At 56.2% G+C, this 16,931-nt stretch overlaps 5 protein-coding genes across 5 annotated transcripts; 1 reads left to right on the top strand and 4 right to left on the bottom strand.

Annotated features, from left to right (window-relative positions):
* Positions 1 to 883: 883 nt before the first annotated feature.
* B0T26DRAFT_63805 (uncharacterized protein) lies at positions 884 to 2,766 on the bottom strand. Its single transcript, XM_060436989.1, has 2 exons — positions 1,137 to 2,766; positions 884 to 1,031 (listed from the first exon to the last, which is right to left on the bottom strand). Exon 1 carries the CDS (start codon positions 2,539 to 2,541, stop codon positions 1,318 to 1,320), a length of 1,224 nt encoding a protein of 407 aa, XP_060303170.1. The 5' UTR covers positions 2,542 to 2,766; the 3' UTR covers positions 884 to 1,031; positions 1,137 to 1,317.
* Positions 2,767 to 3,755: 989 nt separating this feature from the next.
* B0T26DRAFT_737013 (alkaline-phosphatase-like protein) lies at positions 3,756 to 7,430 on the bottom strand (the record flags this gene model as incomplete). Its single annotated transcript, XM_060443389.1, has 7 exons — positions 3,756 to 4,524; positions 4,596 to 4,775; positions 5,392 to 5,475; positions 5,577 to 6,161; positions 6,224 to 6,558; positions 6,738 to 7,304; positions 7,356 to 7,430. The coding sequence occupies 7 exons, from the start codon at positions 7,428 to 7,430 to the stop codon at positions 3,756 to 3,758; spliced, it is 2,595 nt and encodes an 864-aa protein (XP_060303171.1).
* A 2,400-nt stretch (positions 7,431 to 9,830) lies between these two features.
* Positions 9,831 to 10,820, bottom strand: B0T26DRAFT_737015 (uncharacterized protein; the record flags this gene model as incomplete). The annotated part of the gene is made up of 2 exons (XM_060443390.1): positions 9,831 to 10,088; positions 10,224 to 10,820. 2 exons carry the CDS (start codon positions 10,818 to 10,820, stop codon positions 9,831 to 9,833), a joined length of 855 nt encoding a protein of 284 aa, XP_060303172.1.
* A 2,778-nt stretch (positions 10,821 to 13,598) lies between these two features.
* B0T26DRAFT_867401 (uncharacterized protein) lies at positions 13,599 to 13,893 on the top strand (the record flags this gene model as incomplete). Its single annotated transcript, XM_060447834.1, has 2 exons — positions 13,599 to 13,640; positions 13,701 to 13,893. Coding segments are annotated over exons 1-2 (228 nt in total), but the record flags the coding sequence as incomplete, so codon positions are not given.
* Positions 13,894 to 14,259: 366 nt separating this feature from the next.
* On the bottom strand, positions 14,260 to 16,761 carry B0T26DRAFT_632880 (uncharacterized protein; the record flags this gene model as incomplete). The annotated part of the gene is made up of 2 exons (XM_060436484.1): positions 14,260 to 14,861; positions 16,626 to 16,761. The coding sequence occupies 2 exons, from the start codon at positions 16,759 to 16,761 to the stop codon at positions 14,260 to 14,262; spliced, it is 738 nt and encodes a 245-aa protein (XP_060303174.1).
* Between the last annotated feature and the right edge of the window lie 170 nt (positions 16,762 to 16,931).

The following is a 16,931-nucleotide window of genomic DNA, read 5'->3' on the forward strand; positions in this document are numbered from 1 at the left end:
GCGCATCCGGAGAACAGGGTCCAATCGACGCTCGACGTCAATTAGAATCGACTTCAATCGCAAAGGATCCCGCCGCGATTTGGGCCCACTTGTTTCAACGACTGCCGATCTCCCATTGTGGTGGGTCCCAGCCGCCTGTTAATCCCTGCAAAGTGCCCGCATCCATGCAGGGGATAGCCCTCCCCGGGCCGGATGACGATTCAGAATGCAGGCAGCAAACAGAACACAGCCGCGGGGTCACGGCAGAAAAAAAAAAAGTGATTTTCCTGTCAACGACACCGCAGTTACGAGACTCGTTGTCGCCTGTGCAACGACTACTGCCTAGGCCGTTCAAAAATCGACGAGCAATTACATACATAAAAAGGAGAATGAGGTCTTCCGGGCTTGATTCCAAGGAACTGGAAGCTGACATGAGATTTTAAATAAACCCTCCTCCGGTGATTACTGATTCTCTCCACTGATTCTCTCCACAAGAGCTTGCGCCGCCACGCTGCGACTTTCGAGTTGTGGCACCTAAGGTAGGTAGATAAATACCTGACCTTAGGCACCTGCATCGAGGAAGGCCTCTTTTAGAAACACTACCAGTAACAGCATACATGAACGGTCAGTAATGGACGGCCAGTAATTCACGCCATGGCACTGCAGGTCTCCGAGGGGCTGCGCTTCACCCCCTTTTGTGCATTACGTTCACAAAACATCGGTGAGTAAAGTTTGTCTCGTAAGGAATCCCTTGAAGCAGCAAACCAAGTATTTGTCAAGCAACGTGAACCTAGATATTCGTAAGAATAAGCGCAGTACGTATATAAGCGCCAAGAATCACCAGCTCCAAGCTAAAAGGAGGGGGTCACATTGTGGCTGACGAGATGTTCGCATTCGCATTCGTCCTGATTTGAGGCCAGCTGGCCCCAGACTACCTACAAATCAGCCTGCAATGGTGAGCTATTCAAGGGGGAAGTAAGAATCAGGTTGGATTATGTATGTGAGAGTTTTGAAGCACGCGAGACAACAGCGGTGGCTACCTATGTGCCCGCCTGTTCTGCCACGTATGGTCAATGTACTGTCGATAAATAAACAAGATGCGCTTTTTGCGGTAACTAGTAGAAAAGTTTTAATAAATATAGTCAGAATAATCTCACAATGTTGGTTGTCCAAAACACTTTCTCCCTTGCCTCCGTACCCCGGAAGGGGGGGGGGAGAAGAGGGGAGGTAGAAATAAATAAAAATATTCAAGAACATGTAAACGCAACAACCAAAAACACGCCTTCGCTTCACCCTCTCCACCCCGGCCCGTGGAAAGCAGGAGAAGAACACACAACGTCAGCGAAACACACCACAGCCCTTCCCGCCTGAGCCGGGCAACCGCCTCGCCCTCTCAACACAGACAACACCGACCCTCGCGCGCGGGTCTCTGCCACGATTCAGACGGTCGGCCAGGCTTTCGCACCAGGCGGTCTTGTCGTCGTTAGACAGACCCGGCATGCCGGCGAGCTCGACCTCGAGGAAGCGCAGGGCGGCGAGGGCGGTCAGCCCGGCGTCGACCCAGCGGAACGGCTCGCGGGACCAGGCCGGGCTGAAGACCGTGCCCCTGCCCCCAGCACTGCCGTCGCCATCATCAGAAATACTATCGTCGTGCATGCTAGGCCGGGCCCACACGCGCGCCGGCGGCCTGCCGACGGACACGGCCGACAGCAGCGTGCGGTCGTCGAGATCGATCTTGAGGCGCAGGCCGCGGAGGCCCGGGCTCAGAGTCTCGCACAGCGCTTCCCAGTCGCGCAGGCGTGGCTGGGTGCACAGGTCCTTGACGTGCAGCTCGAGGCGCGCGAAGCGCAGCGCCCGCCGCTGCCAGCCGCCGCGCAGCGTCTTGTGCACGAATGCTGATGCGGCTGCGAGCCCGGACGAGAACCAAGTCGAGAAGATGAACTCGTTGTCGTGGAAGGGCATCGCGCGCGCTTCAGCATATACTTGCCGACACGTCTGCAGCACGGCCGTGGGCATGTAGCAGAGCGGCCGGTGGGGGGATAGGAGGCGGTGTTGCTGCCGGGGCGGATGGAGAGGAGATGGTGTTGTGGCAACTTTTTCTGTTGTCTCTGGTTCGGCTGCTGGCGGCGAGCGGATGGGGCTGCCTTCTTCGCTGGGCTCGAAGTGGTGCATCTTGGTCGGCTCGTCTTCGACGCGCGTCGCTAGCACGCCCGGCACGATGGTCTCGACGAAGTATGCGCTGTAGTTGGGCGACGGGTAGCCCATGAGCTCGGCCGGACGCAGGGGGTGCTGCAGGTGCACCCAGCCGTAGATCTGCAGGCGGATTTCGAGTGGCAGCTCGAGGAACCCGGGAGCAGTACGTTTCTCTCCGGTCGCCGCTAGTGTTGCTGCTGTTGCTGTTGGTCTTGGTATAGGCATTCTGGTCGACGTGTCTGGCGCGAGAACCAGACTGTATGCTGCTGCTGCTGCTGCTGCTGCTGCTGCTGCTGCTGGCCCGCCACCGTGCCTGTCCTCGACACCGTGGACTAGCATGGTCGCCTGTGGCGAGAAAACCCCGAGCATGACTGCGCCTTGGTGCTCGTGTAACTGGGTACAGACAGAGGGGGGAAGAGACGTCAAGCTATCTCAACGATGCCCCGACTCGTCTTCAAAATCTCTCGTAACAAGGCTGTCCGTCAAGAGAGAAAGATAAATAAAGAAAAACAGAGAAAGAAGGACGAGGACACAAGGTAGACAATAAAACACAAGCCTTCTCGGCGGGCTTATATAACATCATCTGCTGGGCGGTGAACCGAAGTAATAAGGAAGGAAGCGCAGAGGATTAGTAGGTATTAGGTCAGATCACTCATCATCGTCGGGGTCGGACTCGGACGGGTGATCATTTTAATGTTTAGTTGGGGCGGGTTCTGGTGATGCCAAGGGTCATCATTGGACGGGGCGCGGCCCCCCTGGCCCCATTTCGATATTTTAATACGACAAAGACGGCAGGGCAGCAAGGGCAGCGTAGGACCGAATGGGCTCGTTAGTGCGAATGCGATATAACAAGCAGTCAGCAAGGAATCTATGCCCTGTCCTCGAGCGAGACTGGACTAGGAAGGTAAGTCGGGTGGTTTGGGGGCTTGGAAATGAAATCTCAAAGAACTTGCATCTTTCTTGTCGACAAGTTGAAGTAGATAGCTTTTAGCGGAGTTGAGACTGATCGAGTCCACCTCCCTCGGAGATATCAAACCCCGCAATGGCAGTGTAAATCCGGGGCGACTGCAGCCCTACGTAGTGCAGTTCCCTGGAACCGGAGAAACCGGTACATGTACAGTGGAGTAGCGCCCGGCCCGGCACCAATGGATCTCGGCTCCTCCCGACGAGTTGCGGCGGCGGGTCGAGCCCCGGGCGGACTTTATCCAAAGGTACGAATACGCCTCTACAGCAGTCATTACTCCGTACCCGGCCTGCCATTAATATTATATCGCTTCTCACTAGGCGTGTAAAAATTCATTACGTGGGCGAGGCAGATCTTTAAGAAGGGAATTCTTGAAAGCCTTCAAGCAATCAAGATCAATTAAAGCGGGAGAGGGAGGAAAGGAATAGAAAGAAAGCTCAACCGAGCCAAGTGCGCATTGGCAGCCAAACAAACCGACTAGGCTACTGGTGAGCGCTAAGCAACCTGATTAGTGTCAGTTCCCGAATCCTTGGTTAATGTCTACTTTTACAATTTTTTTTTCTTTTCGCTTTGAGAGGGTATCGTCTATTTCCTTCCGCGCTTCTTAGGTCGCTTGTTACTACATACCACCCATCCCCTTGGCTTTGGCTTCTCGCTGCTTGCGCTGCCACTCTAGCTCCACGTTGGACGGTAGGCTGGTATCGCCCCTGGCCGCGAACCACAGGACCTGCTCAGGCTCGCGCTTGGGAGCCGCTCCGGGACCCCCTTCCAGCCCTCCAGCGCGACCCGCCCCATCCTTTGCTCCAGCATCCGCCATCTCCTCGTCCTCGTCGTCCTCGTCGTCGTCCTCATCCTCGTCATCCTCGTCGCTCTCGTACGCTGTGTTCTCTTTCCTAAGAATGCGCCGTAGACCGGTGCGCACGTTCTGTATCCCCATCTGCTGCTCTGCCACCGTGTATGGCTGGCTCAGCTGGTTCCGGAGGTACTGGGAGCCAATGTCTTTTGACGTGTGGTCAATGTCGGCCCACTGCGTGTTGAGCGGGTCCGACGGGGCGTCTGCTTCCGGATCGAAATCAAAGTCCACGTCGTCTTCGTCGCCGTAGTTGCCGTAGCCTCTGCTGCCACCCGGCCCCCGCCCAATGTCCAGCTTGCTGGGATCCACGCCGGCGGCCTTCGCCGCGTCGCGAGCCCCCTCCACGCACCGCTCGACCTCGGGGTCCAGCTTCTTGCGTAGAAGCGAATGCAGGACGTGCTCCTGGGTGCGGCCGGGGAAGTTGGTCGACGGGTGGAGGGCGACGCGCTGGAAAAGCTGCGAGTTTTCGTTGGCAATGTCCTGGATGGACTTGACATTTTGCTGCAGGATCGTAGCCTGCGCCTGGAGGGATTCTCTACGAAGACGTTAACAAAAAGGCAAGCTCATCCCAAGGCTAAACCAATGGCAAATATAGTGTGCGCTTACCGGCTAGGGAGTGGCTGGCTATTGACCACATTCGTGTGCACGCTCACGAAGGTGTGGGTGAGCTGGAGCAGCCGGTTGCGCACCATCTCGAGCTGCTTGAGCTCTTCGGGAGCCAGATTGAGCGACGCCATGGCTGCTTTGCGCAACCCGACAGTGTCTGCGGGCAGTGCTCGGTCGGTACTTCAGCTCATCCGCTTCGAGAAAGGTGCGGTCTCCACGAGCTCAGGGAGATTAGCGACATTTGATAGAATGCACCAGGTCGAGCTGTTACGGTTTGTCGTGTTTAGGTTTACGACTACGTACCAAAATTCCCCCACCCAAGATTCTGAAGAATGAGGGGCGCAACAAAGAGAGCTTCTAAGCTTTCGGCCCCAATATCCCAAAACGGGTTAGCGCCATTTGTGCCCCCTTCCATCTTTCCAATGCGAACGACAACACACAGAGATTCAAGGCCCGTTCATCACTTCACGCAATAAATCAATCGCCCAATCACGCTACCAATCAATTACAGATTCAAGGAGAAATTGTTTCTCTTAACATTCTTTCAAAATACAAAACTAAACTAAACCAAGCAGCCCCTGTTACCTCGTCAAATACGGCTCGCTCTCATGCAAAGCAGACGTAAAAACATTATCAATGCCTTCTCAGGATGCCCCCAAAACGACCGTACGATGCAAATCTGCTGAAAGACTGTCATTAGACATGAACGCCGTAGTTTCTGTTAGGCGCGCAGCACTGCCGGCTAGTTCGCCATTATTGGCCGTGTGAGCCGGCTTGGTCAATGAGAATCGCAGACCCCGTCTCGCGGCCATAGGCGTCAACGGCGGGGAACCGGGCTCTCCGCTCCAGGTCGTCCAGAGGAATATGCGAGCGGATATACCTATGTCGAAGAAAAAAAGGGTTGTCAGTATCACGCTCATGCCATCAAGACCGCCTCGCCGGACTCGATCCCGACACAGGGCGGAGAGAAGGGAGCCTTACTTTTCCCTTCCGTCGTCTTGGGGGTCAAAGTCCCAGCTGGTAAAGTGGCCCTTCTTGAGCGCCGCCCACACCAGGCGGCGTTTTCGCTGAGAGAAGACAACATCTTGGGTGATTTTGTCGAAATCCCACCTGGCTTTCGCCTCAGCTTCGAAGGCCTCCAAAACCGCCCTCGTCATCTCGTCGTCAGCCACGGCGGTAGTTGCTGCCGTTTTCCTCAGCGTCTTTGCCAGATCGTGCAGCTCCAGGGGGTCCGTCTCCAGGTTGAACAGCTGCGAGCCGTCGGACGGGCAGGTGATGTACTTCCACGACCCGCGTCTGATCATCATGAGCGGGCTGATTGTCCCTTCTCCCGTGTACTCGGCGATGACCTCATCGTGGCCCCCCGGCCGCCCTTCCAGGTGCGGCAGCAGCGACACCCCGTCCATGGGGAGTGCCGAGAAAGGCTTGGTCCCGACAAGATCGCACATGGTCGGGAGGATGTCTAGCGTAGACACGTTCTCGGAGACGCGGCGCGGCGGGAACCTTTGCGGATACGACACCAAGAGCGGCACGCGTGCAGAACTCTCAAAGTAGTTCATCTTGTACCTGTAGTGGGTCGGTGTGAGTTTTTGACCAGACACTCGGCCAGGTTTCACGGGACTACTCACCAAAGCCCCCGCTCGCCAAGCATGTCTCCATGGTCGCCGCTGAAGACGACAATGGTGTTTTCGTCTAGCCGGCATTGCTTGAGCACAGCGAGAAGCTTCCCGATGCAATCGTCAACGTAGCTAACTGCGCCATAATAGGCTCGGCGCGCCCGTTTGATCTGGTCGTCGCTGAAATCTTGATCCCAGAGGTCGCAGACATTCAGCAGACGCTTACTATGGGGATCTTGCTCCTCTTTAGGGATCCGGACCTTGGGCAGGTCGATCTCGACACCCTCGTAGAGATCCCAGTACTTCTGCTCGATGGTGTATGGATCGTGGGGGTGTGTGAGTGAAACCTATCCCACCACCAATAGGATACGGATGATCTGTCAGCCCACGTTTCTTCGAGCCTCATGAGCCGCTGCTACACTAACCCCCCACCAATCAAGGAGAATTTTGAGCACTAGCTTCCCCCCCTAGGTATCGACGGCTAGCCAGATGGGTACAAGCGTCTATGGCAACATATTAAACTTACCGTCAAGCAGAACGGGCGGGCACCGGGGCCCTCGCGGACGTGGTCGTACAAGAACTGGGTAGACCGGTACATGACCTCCTCGTCGTAGTCGAGCTGGTTGCTCCGGACGCAGACACCGGCCTGGAGGATGCTGCTGGCATTGTGGTACCACTCGAGCCTGGTGTCGGGCTCGTCCCAGTTGACGACCCAGCCGAAGTCGCCCGGGTAGATGTCGCTGGTCAGCCGGGTCTCGTAGCCGTGGAGCTGGTCCCCTACGAAATGCATTTTGCCTGCTAAGACGGTGTGGTAGCCCTGCAGCCGCAGGTAGTGTGCATACGTGGGTATGTCGCTCGAGATCTGGGTCGCGTTGTCGTACGCCCCGATCTTCATGGGCAGCAGCCCTGTGATCATGCTCATCCTCGACGGCGCGCAGAGCGGCGACGGGCAGTAGGCCGAGTCAAACTGCACCGACTTGGCCGCCAGCGCGTCTAGGTTGGGAGTCAAGATCTGCGAGTCGGCATTGTGCATCTTGAGCATGGGCGCCGCGAGCTGGTCTGCCATGATGTAGATGATATTCGGCCTCTTGGCCTCCAGCGGAGGGTGGCCATTGAGGCCGCTGAGACCATTGGTGCCGTTTACTTTGGTGTGGTAGCCATTGCCTGTATCTGGCCCAGGCGCTGGAGAGGCCGGCAGCGAGTTGAGGTCTGGAGGCATTGACACCCACTAATACGCTAATACGCAACAGCGAGGAAAAGGGGCGCGGGAAATGGGGGGGGAGGGGGGAGGCGCCGTTTGAGATCTGTTTTTGGAAGACACCGTTGGGATTCAAGCACGCAGGGCAGTCTAACGGAAACCGGGCGTTGTCTGAATGTCTTAGTACGAGGCAAACAACAAAAAGGGAAGCAATCCTCCCCAAAACAGATCGCAAGGAAGTCCTTACCAAGCAACACTATATGTAACCAAAGAAGGGAAAAAGGGCACCATGTACTCCCTGGTTAAGAATTGGCAATAAGAGCCAAAAGCATAGAAAACGGCCTGGGTGCGCAACTCGAGTCAGAGGCACCTGCCCGTTCTGGAGGAGAGAGAGGTAGGTAACCCCGCGTTAAGGACAACGCGCCCCGCGACACTATGGGCGCTAGCGACTGGGACGAGCTGGGTACTTGGGAGATGGGCAATTGAAGGCAGATGGAGAAGAGCGCGGAGCCGAGAGACCTAGAGAGAGAAGAAGCACGCAACCTCTCACTGACGCAATCTTGAGGACCCTGAAGCCGCATCGACATATGGCGCCATCCAGGGACGGGATGAGAAACAGTCTAACCTTCAGAACCTACTGCGAGCATAGGACGGACGTGCGTGGTGGCCATTTATTACTTATCGGTCTCCATACCAATACCAGGCGCGAGGCGGTCAAAAATGCTCTTATTATCTTTCCGTGTTACTACCACCTACTACTACTGCGGGTGTCCTGCGCGAACCTGCAGTGACACGACACCAGAGCACGACCGATAGTCGGAGAGTGGGTCCTCCCCCAGCCGCCAGTGATTTCGCAATCGGGCGCCATCTTGGCGCCACCATCTCCAATGGAAAAGCTCCGGGCTCGACGGGCCAGGCCAAGCTACGAACGTAAATGAACACGTTAGATAAGCGACCCCTGTTACTATATAATTTAACGGTATTTCTAGCACGTGAGCCCTTTCTCTCTCGGGCAGGAACGGATGCTGTTACGGATATTCCATACATGGTAGTCTCCAGGGAAATTATTGCCGAAGCCTGGGCCGAGACCCTTGCATTTACGGCACCTGTCACGACACGGCACCAGCCTTTCCTCCCCATCTTTGTCGTAGTTCTTCACCCTTTTGTTGAAAAGAGGCACCGGATCATCGTAGGCCGTGTATTTAAATACGCCTGACCTGTTAGGGTGAGTATGATTGCGGGATAGATAGATCCTGTCGTGCTTGATGTCTTTTTTTAAGCCTCGTTAAGAAATTGTAGTTTTGTCGTGCGGAACAAGAAGATATCTTAACAAGAAGTAGTCGAAACTGCTAATAGAAGAAGTACAGCAATTGGTATTTTTGTCGAAATTGGCCCGATTCGCTTATTTGCGTCAATTGTTTAAAGCACTAGAAAGCAAAAGACGTTAGCTATATACATAGAGAGAATACGAGAGAGAAACGAACACCGCTTTTTTTGCTAATACCTCGGATTGCAACGAACGTAGAACTGTAAAAATGTCTGCGATATCACTCTTCATTGCGGCAAGGCCATTTGCGATGGGCTGTAGACCACTCTTGACTGCGACAACGTCATTTGCGATGGGATGTATGTCCTCACGGATATGGGCCCGTTGTGCCTGGAATCCCGCCTGCAAAACCGTAGAGATTATTCCTTGCCGCTCGGCGAGGCGATTGTCGATTACCGACTTCATCTCATCCAACCACCCTTGCTCAATCGCCGCCGGGAGCTGGAGCTCGACTGCTGGTGGGGATCCGGACATCGTCGCGTGTGACTTTGAAAGAGGCCTTGCTAGAAAGAGTTGGAAAACAGAATGAATGATTTTGGGAAGAAACCATAGGAATCGGGGCTATGTTTCAATGGTACCAGAACTTTTGTGAAAATGTATATACCAGGAAGCAGCACTGAAACTATCACCAATTTCCTCGGAAGGAATGGGGGGACCCGAGGGCGGGCAGCAGCTCGGAAGCAGCTCAAGGCCATTTGTTGGAGGAAAGCCGACCACCACGCGTGACTAACATTAAAGACACAGAACCTCACTCTGATTCTTCACAAGGACATTAGTAGGTATGTGTGTACCAAGCCAACAAATATTCAGCGGCTAGATTGTGCGCAACGGTCGTCAAATCCGGGCAGGTCCTCGGCTTATACAAGCAGCCCCCTACCTTGCCCGCCCGAGTTTGGGTTTTACAGAGGATCACGATCGTAGCTCGCCGGCTGAGCACCAAAAAATGCCAATGAACAAGACAGCATCACGCCATGACAGCAGACGGTCAGACAGTATTATGGTGTATAGATTAGCACCGCTAAGGGCAATGACTTGCCACATACCAAAGAACAGAAAATCACAAAACCCTCGACCAAGGGAGCTGGGATTACACTCTAACCACGTCGGCGAGTCGTCGGGCCTTTGCTCTTTGGGGGAGTCGTTGCCGATGACGACGCCGCCGCCTTGACGGGCGCCTCCTTTTGCTTGCCCTTGACCTTGGCCGACGGGCTGTTCCAGTAGTAGGCCATCTGCAGCGCGATGACCAGGTTCAGCGCGAACCCGGAGATGAAGCCGTACAGGATCAGCTTGTCGTCCACCTCTTGCAGTGTCGTGAAGATACGCGTGAGCGAGCCGATGAGGTAGTTGAAGACCTGCGACGCGTAGATTACACATGTTAGTCCACATATATGTCAGGCGAACAGAGAAGGATTGGGACGGAGAGCTCGGGATATTCTCCAAGACGCGCAACAAGTGGAAACAAAAAGGAAAGGGGGATAGTAGCTCACAGCAAAAGCGCTTAGCTGGCCGGTGCCGCCCTGCTTCCAGATGGCGGCGATCTGGGGGACCTTGCTCGCGACGCCGAGGACGCCAGCGCCGACCTGCAGGTAGCTCAGGGCCTTCATATCAACAACAGACTCGGTGAAGAGGGTGGACGAGGCGATGGAGAGGGCGGCGACCAGCAGGGCGGCGTAGGGGGCGCGGCCAGTGAAATTAAGCACGAGCACCGTGATGATAATGTTCTGGCCGAGCACGAGGGCCGTCTCGCCGTAGGTGCTGAAGGGGAAGCCGCTGCGCACGTTGTAGGCCAGGCCGATCAGGTACGCGCTCGTCTCGAGCAGGTACGACAGGAACGACACGCCGGCGGCCGACTGCGACTTGACCAGCTTGACGATCTGCGGCACCTTGACCACGGCCGACGCCGCCACGATGCCGATGCCGAGCCCCTTGCTGACGGCCAACTTAACGCACGCCAAGTCGCTCCCGTCCACGTCCAACACCAGCGTCTTGTAGCACGCGTCGCCAATGAGCGACACTCCGAGGTCGCGGATCGGCGCCGGCAGGTTGTGCGTCACCGGCTGGAGGGCGGTGCGGAGCGCGTCCATATTTTCGGTTTTTCTTCTCCCTTTCGCTCGTCGGGGTCAACTTTTTGGCGCGCGGGCGTGTTTGGCGATGGAAAAAGGGCGGGTCCCGGGTTTGGTAGCTCAAAAAAAGGAAGGAAAGTGCAATACGTTTGTTGCTCAGTCGGGGAGGGATGCCAAGTTACCGACAACTTTGCGACCGCGACGGTATTAGATCTCTCGAACTCGAGATAAAAGATCTTCGGTGGTTTCGGGACTGCGATGACGAAAAGGTCCGGGGTTCTAGGAAAATACGTAGCTTGCGTCTGCCGATGCGGTTGTGGCCGGGTTGGGGTTCCGAGCGGCCAAATCAGCAACGCCCTACCCGCTGGCCGCAACCCTGCAGCCTGGCCTGCAAGCTGTCAAGAAATTGGTCGGGCCGCTGTCTGCCTGGAACCCGGCCCCACTCTCATGGTATCAATGCCCTGCCGGTTAGCTAGCGCTTGGGATGTCTCGATCTACCAATGGGGTTCTAATTTGAACTTCTATTCTTAAACAAACAGGTGCACAAAATACAAGTTGCTCACTTTCGCGCATTTGTTCTATTGCACTCAACCCAAGAAAATCCCTACACTGCTCCCCCTCTGCCATGTGAAGTATGAAGGCCCGGGTAGGAACTATCTTTCCTCCCTAATCTAGAACATACAAGCTTGCTACAACACCAATGAACCACAGCTACGGAGCAACCTGGGACTAGCAAGTGAGAATATCATGTAGGACAACAGTACTCAGTACATACATCTTCGGATATAAACCGCCAGTCCATATCAAGCGGATTTCTTCTTAGGCGAGCAAAGAAATGCAGTACAACGCGATTAGTTGCTGCCGTACAAATGCAACGAAACTGCTACAGCGCGGGGAGGCTTTATCTTATTCCTTGACCTGTCCGTCCGTCGTTCATAAATATCGTCGCTGAAGACACCGATAGGCAGTATTAGCTACCTATCCATAAGCCCTGGTTCCTCCGTGACCCACCCGGATGTCAAGGTCACCAAGTTTTAGCTCAACGAAAAGAAAAAGAAAAAGAGTCTCCTAGATATGCGCACGGATAAGCCCCAGCCTAGCCCCCTTAAACCCATTCCATGTGCGACGAAAGGGGAAAGTGTACAGGAACAACGGAAAAGATAGATTATGCCTTAGCTTTCCGCTTGCGACCAGGGCGGCCCTTCTCAACTTTCGCCTTTGGAGCCTCCTCTTTGAGCGCCTTCTTCATTTTGGCGTTAAAATCGCGGACCAGGTCTTGGGCGCCGGCCAAGTTCCCCTTTGGCTCCCAGGTGTTGTCACTGGCCGGGTAGTTTTTCCACTTCACGAGGTACATGTGCTCCTTCGAATCATTGTCGATAGAAGACTCGAGGATCTTCTCAACCTCATACTCCCCGGCAAGGACTGCCCCGTTGCTGCCGTTCTTCTTGGGGCGGCCCGCTTGGCCCTTGGGCTTTTTGGTAGTCTGTGATGAATTGATGAGCAATACGTTCCTAAACGGACTGGCGAATAATAGTAGAGCACTCACAGAAGATCTGGAGCGGCCCGGAGCACGTTTCTTAGTGGCCTCAGTGGCAAGTCTCGCGCTTGCGGCAGCGCCGGCAGCCCGTACGGGACGACTACGCTTCGCTGGTGTCGGCTGCGCCTCAGGCTCACTCTTGGGTTCAACCTCGGCGGCTTTGCGCTTGCGGCCAGTGCTTTTGGGGGTGGCGGCGCTCTTTGCCGACCGCGGAGTCTTGGCTGGAGTCTTGGATGTGACCGACTTAGCAGGAGTACCCGAGGCCGATCCGGAGGCCCTACTGGGCTTCTTTGGTGCCGATGAAGGCGCATTTACCGGGGTATCTTCTTCATCATCCATGCCTGCGGCCTCGGCACCCACGTCGTCGTCTATTTTGGCGACGGTGGGCCCCGGGCCACCCTCGCCTTCACCGAGCGGCTCTGAGGCGGCGCGGTAACTCGCCAGGCCAGGCTCAACCGAGCTAGGGGCGGTGTTAGCAGCGAGGGAAGACAAAGCGAGGCTCAGGCGAGATAGAAAAGGCATTAAGCGCGAAACAAAGAAATGTGCCCGCTAGTAAACTTTGAAGGGCCTAGAAAGGAAGGCAGGCTGGTGCAGAGTTCACAATCGCGTCAAGCCGCGCTGTGGAAAAGTGGTGCGCAATCTACCTCGGGTCGGTACTAAGGACGCGTTGTGGGGGAAGGTAGAGGAAGGAGCAAGCATATGAGATGAGCCAGTAGTAGCCTCCATAGCTTACTTGAGCAGATCACTCTTAACTAAGAAGTCGTCGTCCTCTAGGGACTCATCTAGGTTGTACGGCATCGTTGAAAATGCGTTTTAACAGATCTCTGGGCTGGGGCGGGTGGATTAGTGCTTGCTTGAGAAGAAGAGAACCGAAGGCGAGCGACAACCGTGTTATGCGAAACAGGTTGATCGCGAAGCGCGTCGCAAAATAGGTGAGAAAGCTGAGGCGCCGTGTCGCAAGCGACAACCCGGGGCCGTGCTAAAAAAAAAAAAAAAAACCCCCCCCCCCCCAAAACGCCTGAGTCCCTTTCAGACGCGTCGATGAGTTTCGATTGAGATGGATTGCTTTCTTTTAGACCCCGTGTTTATTTCTTCAACTGCGCTGGGGAGATCAAAGTCCTTTCGGAGAATTGGAAGAAGACCAGCCGGAGGTGCAAGACGCAAGACGCGCTACTCTGGTAAGCTGCTAAGCTGTGTGGCCCGTGCACGATACCATGCCCGCCAATTTTCCCGGCCACAATAGGAAAGCTTGCTAGCGGCATACGGGATGGGACGAACATCGGCACCACCGATTCTTGTGCTAAGTATTTTACTACCTCTTCCCCATCTCGAATAATTCTAGTACAACAACTTACTTATGATAGCGGCATTTCCCCCCCTCGAACAGCAGCGTCTTCGCTTGTCCGGCTGTTACCTGATTCTATGCTATACTGGAGCGCGGCCGGTCGAGCTATGGACAATGAGAAGCAGAGACCAAAAGACAGCTAGCTCCCTTGGGGAGCATTTCGGGTCGAAAGCTATCATGCCCGGTACTACATCACAGAACAAGCCGCTGCCGTGAGTACAAGCGACGCCGTCCCCGCCAGAGCGCTGACCACCGCGGCGCTGGCCGCGACCTTCTTGCCCAGCCTCATCGATGGCAAGTGCGCCTTTTGCACTGCCCTCACTTCCATGGACAAGACAGTTCGGCCTGGGCCCGTCTCCGCCGCGCCGTCGGTGGGCGGCACCATTGCCTCGAGCTCCTCCTGCTGCCTCCGCGCGTCTTCCAGCCCCGCAGCTAAGACGTCTCGTGTCCGTGTCTCCAGAGCGCGCAGCATCCCGGTCTGCCTCCAGGTCCTGCCGCAGGGCCGCCCGCCGGTCCCGTAACCGCCGCATGTCCACGTCGTGCTGCCGCCGGACGGCCTCGGCGAGCTCGTCGCGTGCTTAGGCGTCCAACTCGGCCGCCCGCGCCATATCCCGGCGGTGGGCCTCGCGCAGGGTCCGTCCCGCGCCCGTCTCGCCCAGGGCCGCGGACCCGACGGTCATCTCTACCTGTATTCTCAGAACGAGGTTGTGGCGGCGGCGGATGATGGCGTCGACTAGGGCAAGGGCGGCCTCGCGTCCGGGGAGGAGGGCCATTGCGGCGCCCCCGCCGGCGAGTATGTCCCCTACACACCGTGGGGTGTTTTCAAGCTCTGCCTGTCGTTGCTGGGCGGCGGCGCGGGCGTGTCCGTCCCGACTGATGACTGGAATGTCCCAACCCGTCGTCAGGAAGGTGATGCCGGGGAAGGCGTCGGGCCCGCAGAGCTGCTTGAAAGCCTCGAGGCTCCGAAGGGACGTCCCCGACATGCGCAGATCGGTGATTCGCTGCATGTAGATGATGCCGCCGATCCGGATGCCGGCCGAGTACGCCATACTCAGCCAGAAAGCCAGGAGCTTGAGTACCTCGACGTCGGAGAGGCGGCTGTTGTCGAAGCCGGGCGTGTCGACCAGATGCACTCGGCCGTTACCTCGATGGACGGTGTGTAGCGAGACGGCACTCGTGTCTGGCGGGCAAGATTCATAGCTCCTGCAGTCACGCAATTCGAGTGCAACGCATACAGGAGTCTAGGCCGTGGCTGCCGAGCTGGGACGGCTGCCCTAGGCAGGCTGTGATCAAGGAGCTCTTGCCAGAGCCCGTCATGCCCAGCACTCGAATGACCACGTCATTGACACTGCATAGGTCAGTATCATGATATTTAGGTACTTGTCGGCACAGCTCTGGGAACTCGAACTTGCCTGAGGGTCGTGGGCTGGTGATCCATGTTGTCCGATGCCGATCCGGTGGTCCAAATTGACTGAGGTTGCGGGCACTGAGAGATACGGAGGTGCCTGATGTGTACGCGGGGCTTCCAAGCTCTAGTATTGGACGAACGCCTATATCGCCACGTGCCATCGGGACCGTGGTCCCCAGTTGGGCCCTCCGAGGACAGCCTTGGAATCTTTCTTCGTCCACGAGCCCGTTCGGTTTCCATCCTCAGCTCTCCCCCACACCGCTGCAGCTACCTGGGCATCAGGAAGTAATCTTATGTCAATACATACTAGCTGTCTAGGTAATGCGATGTATAGATTAAAGTTGGTCACGAAAAAAAAGCCAATACCCGGCGGAAGCACGAAGCAGAAGTCCAACACGAAAGGTTCTCGGATCCGGCTGGCTACAACTGGCGCATCACATGCCGGCCGCTCCGTTCCGCACACCCGAACTTTGAACGGCCCGGAGACGTCAAGGTTCGGCACAACCGTAGATTTTGCTACCCGATGACACGTATACTGAGAAGACTCACGCCGTGCCGTGGCGTCAAACTCAGTCGGCTGCAATTGACGAAAGGCTATCTGGGTTAAAACATTAAGGATTATTTCGCTAAAATTGCGATGAGCCGGATCCATAGCCCAAAGGGGAAGCAGTCCTCCTCAAGTTTTCCCGCAAGATCGACTCCTCCCCCTGCCTCCAACTATCCATGGCCCGGGTGAAATCTTCAGCTTTCCTGTCATGGTTCGGCGTATTCTTCCTTAACATATTTAGACGCTCTTGGGGGTCGTGTAGCTCGGCAGCCTGGTATGCCTCGACAGTCTGTATACTGCGCTGGCCCACATCACGCTCTCGCCGGACGGCGTCTTGCCACCGCGTTGTCAGCTCTTGTTGCCGCTTGGCCGTCACGGATCCCTGGGAGTCTGCAATGGCATGTTGGAACGCTGGCGTCTCGACCAGGGGGATTGACTCGTGGCCGCCGATTCGCATTTCCGACCGAAGGGCGAGCGGCATCCCCTCCTTGGTCCACTTCCCGGATATCATCTGGATTGCCCTTAGGCCGGACTCGCGGTCGGGCCAAACACGTACGACAGGCGACCCATTTTGTATCATGTCAGACCAGAAGTCCTGCCGGAGCTGTGCTTCTCGCGCCTCGGCCGTGGCTGCGGGCACGACGTCCCAAAAAGTGGTGCAAAGTATGACCTTGTGGAAAGCATCGTCTCCACAGGGTTTGCAAAAGACGCGGAGGCCGGCCTTGGTCGAGTACGTCATCCTCGGGCTGTTGAGCGAGTGGAGATATACGATGCCGTCGAGAACCCTCCCTTGCTCGAAGTGCGCCACGAGCCATTCCAGGATCCGGGACGCCACCTCATCCTGACCCAGCATGGTGTCTCAAAGCCCGGCGTGTCGATGAGGACGTACTTGCTGCCTCTGGACGTGAGCCGCGTCTCGTTCATGACGGAGGTTTCTTCGCGGCATGATCAGCTGCCAGCCACTGTCGAGAGGAGGACCCGCCACTTACCGGACTGAAGTCCGTGGCCAACAGCCGCGGTCTGCTTCTTGGACACTCGTTGGATGAAGCTACTCTTCCCTGATCCGGTCATGCCCATCACGGCAATGACGGCCTCGCCCTGAATTGTACTCTGGCCGCAACCCATGGTGCCTCCTGAGCTGCTGTGGTCGGTCTCGGATAGCCCTGAAGCAAACGGCGAGCCGGCCTCGGTGAATCGTTACCATCAGGGAGGAAAGAAGGCGTTGTTTCATTGACGTTCCAACTGCTAGATGCAATGAGGAGCCGACTGGCACAGCCCGGAATGTCACACCGAAT

This window comes from Lasiosphaeria miniovina (assembly GCF_030549165.1).
Source record: "Lasiosphaeria miniovina strain SMH2392-1A chromosome Unknown B0T26scaffold_1, whole genome shotgun sequence".
Taxonomy (NCBI): Eukaryota; Fungi; Ascomycota; class Sordariomycetes; order Sordariales; family Lasiosphaeriaceae; genus Lasiosphaeria; species Lasiosphaeria miniovina.

Bases quoted from the DNA above. Each gene is read 5' to 3' on its own strand.
- B0T26DRAFT_63805 (XM_060436989.1), bottom strand. From the start codon at position 2,541: ATGCTCGGGGTTTTCTCGCCACAGGCGACCATGCTAGTCCACGGTGTC.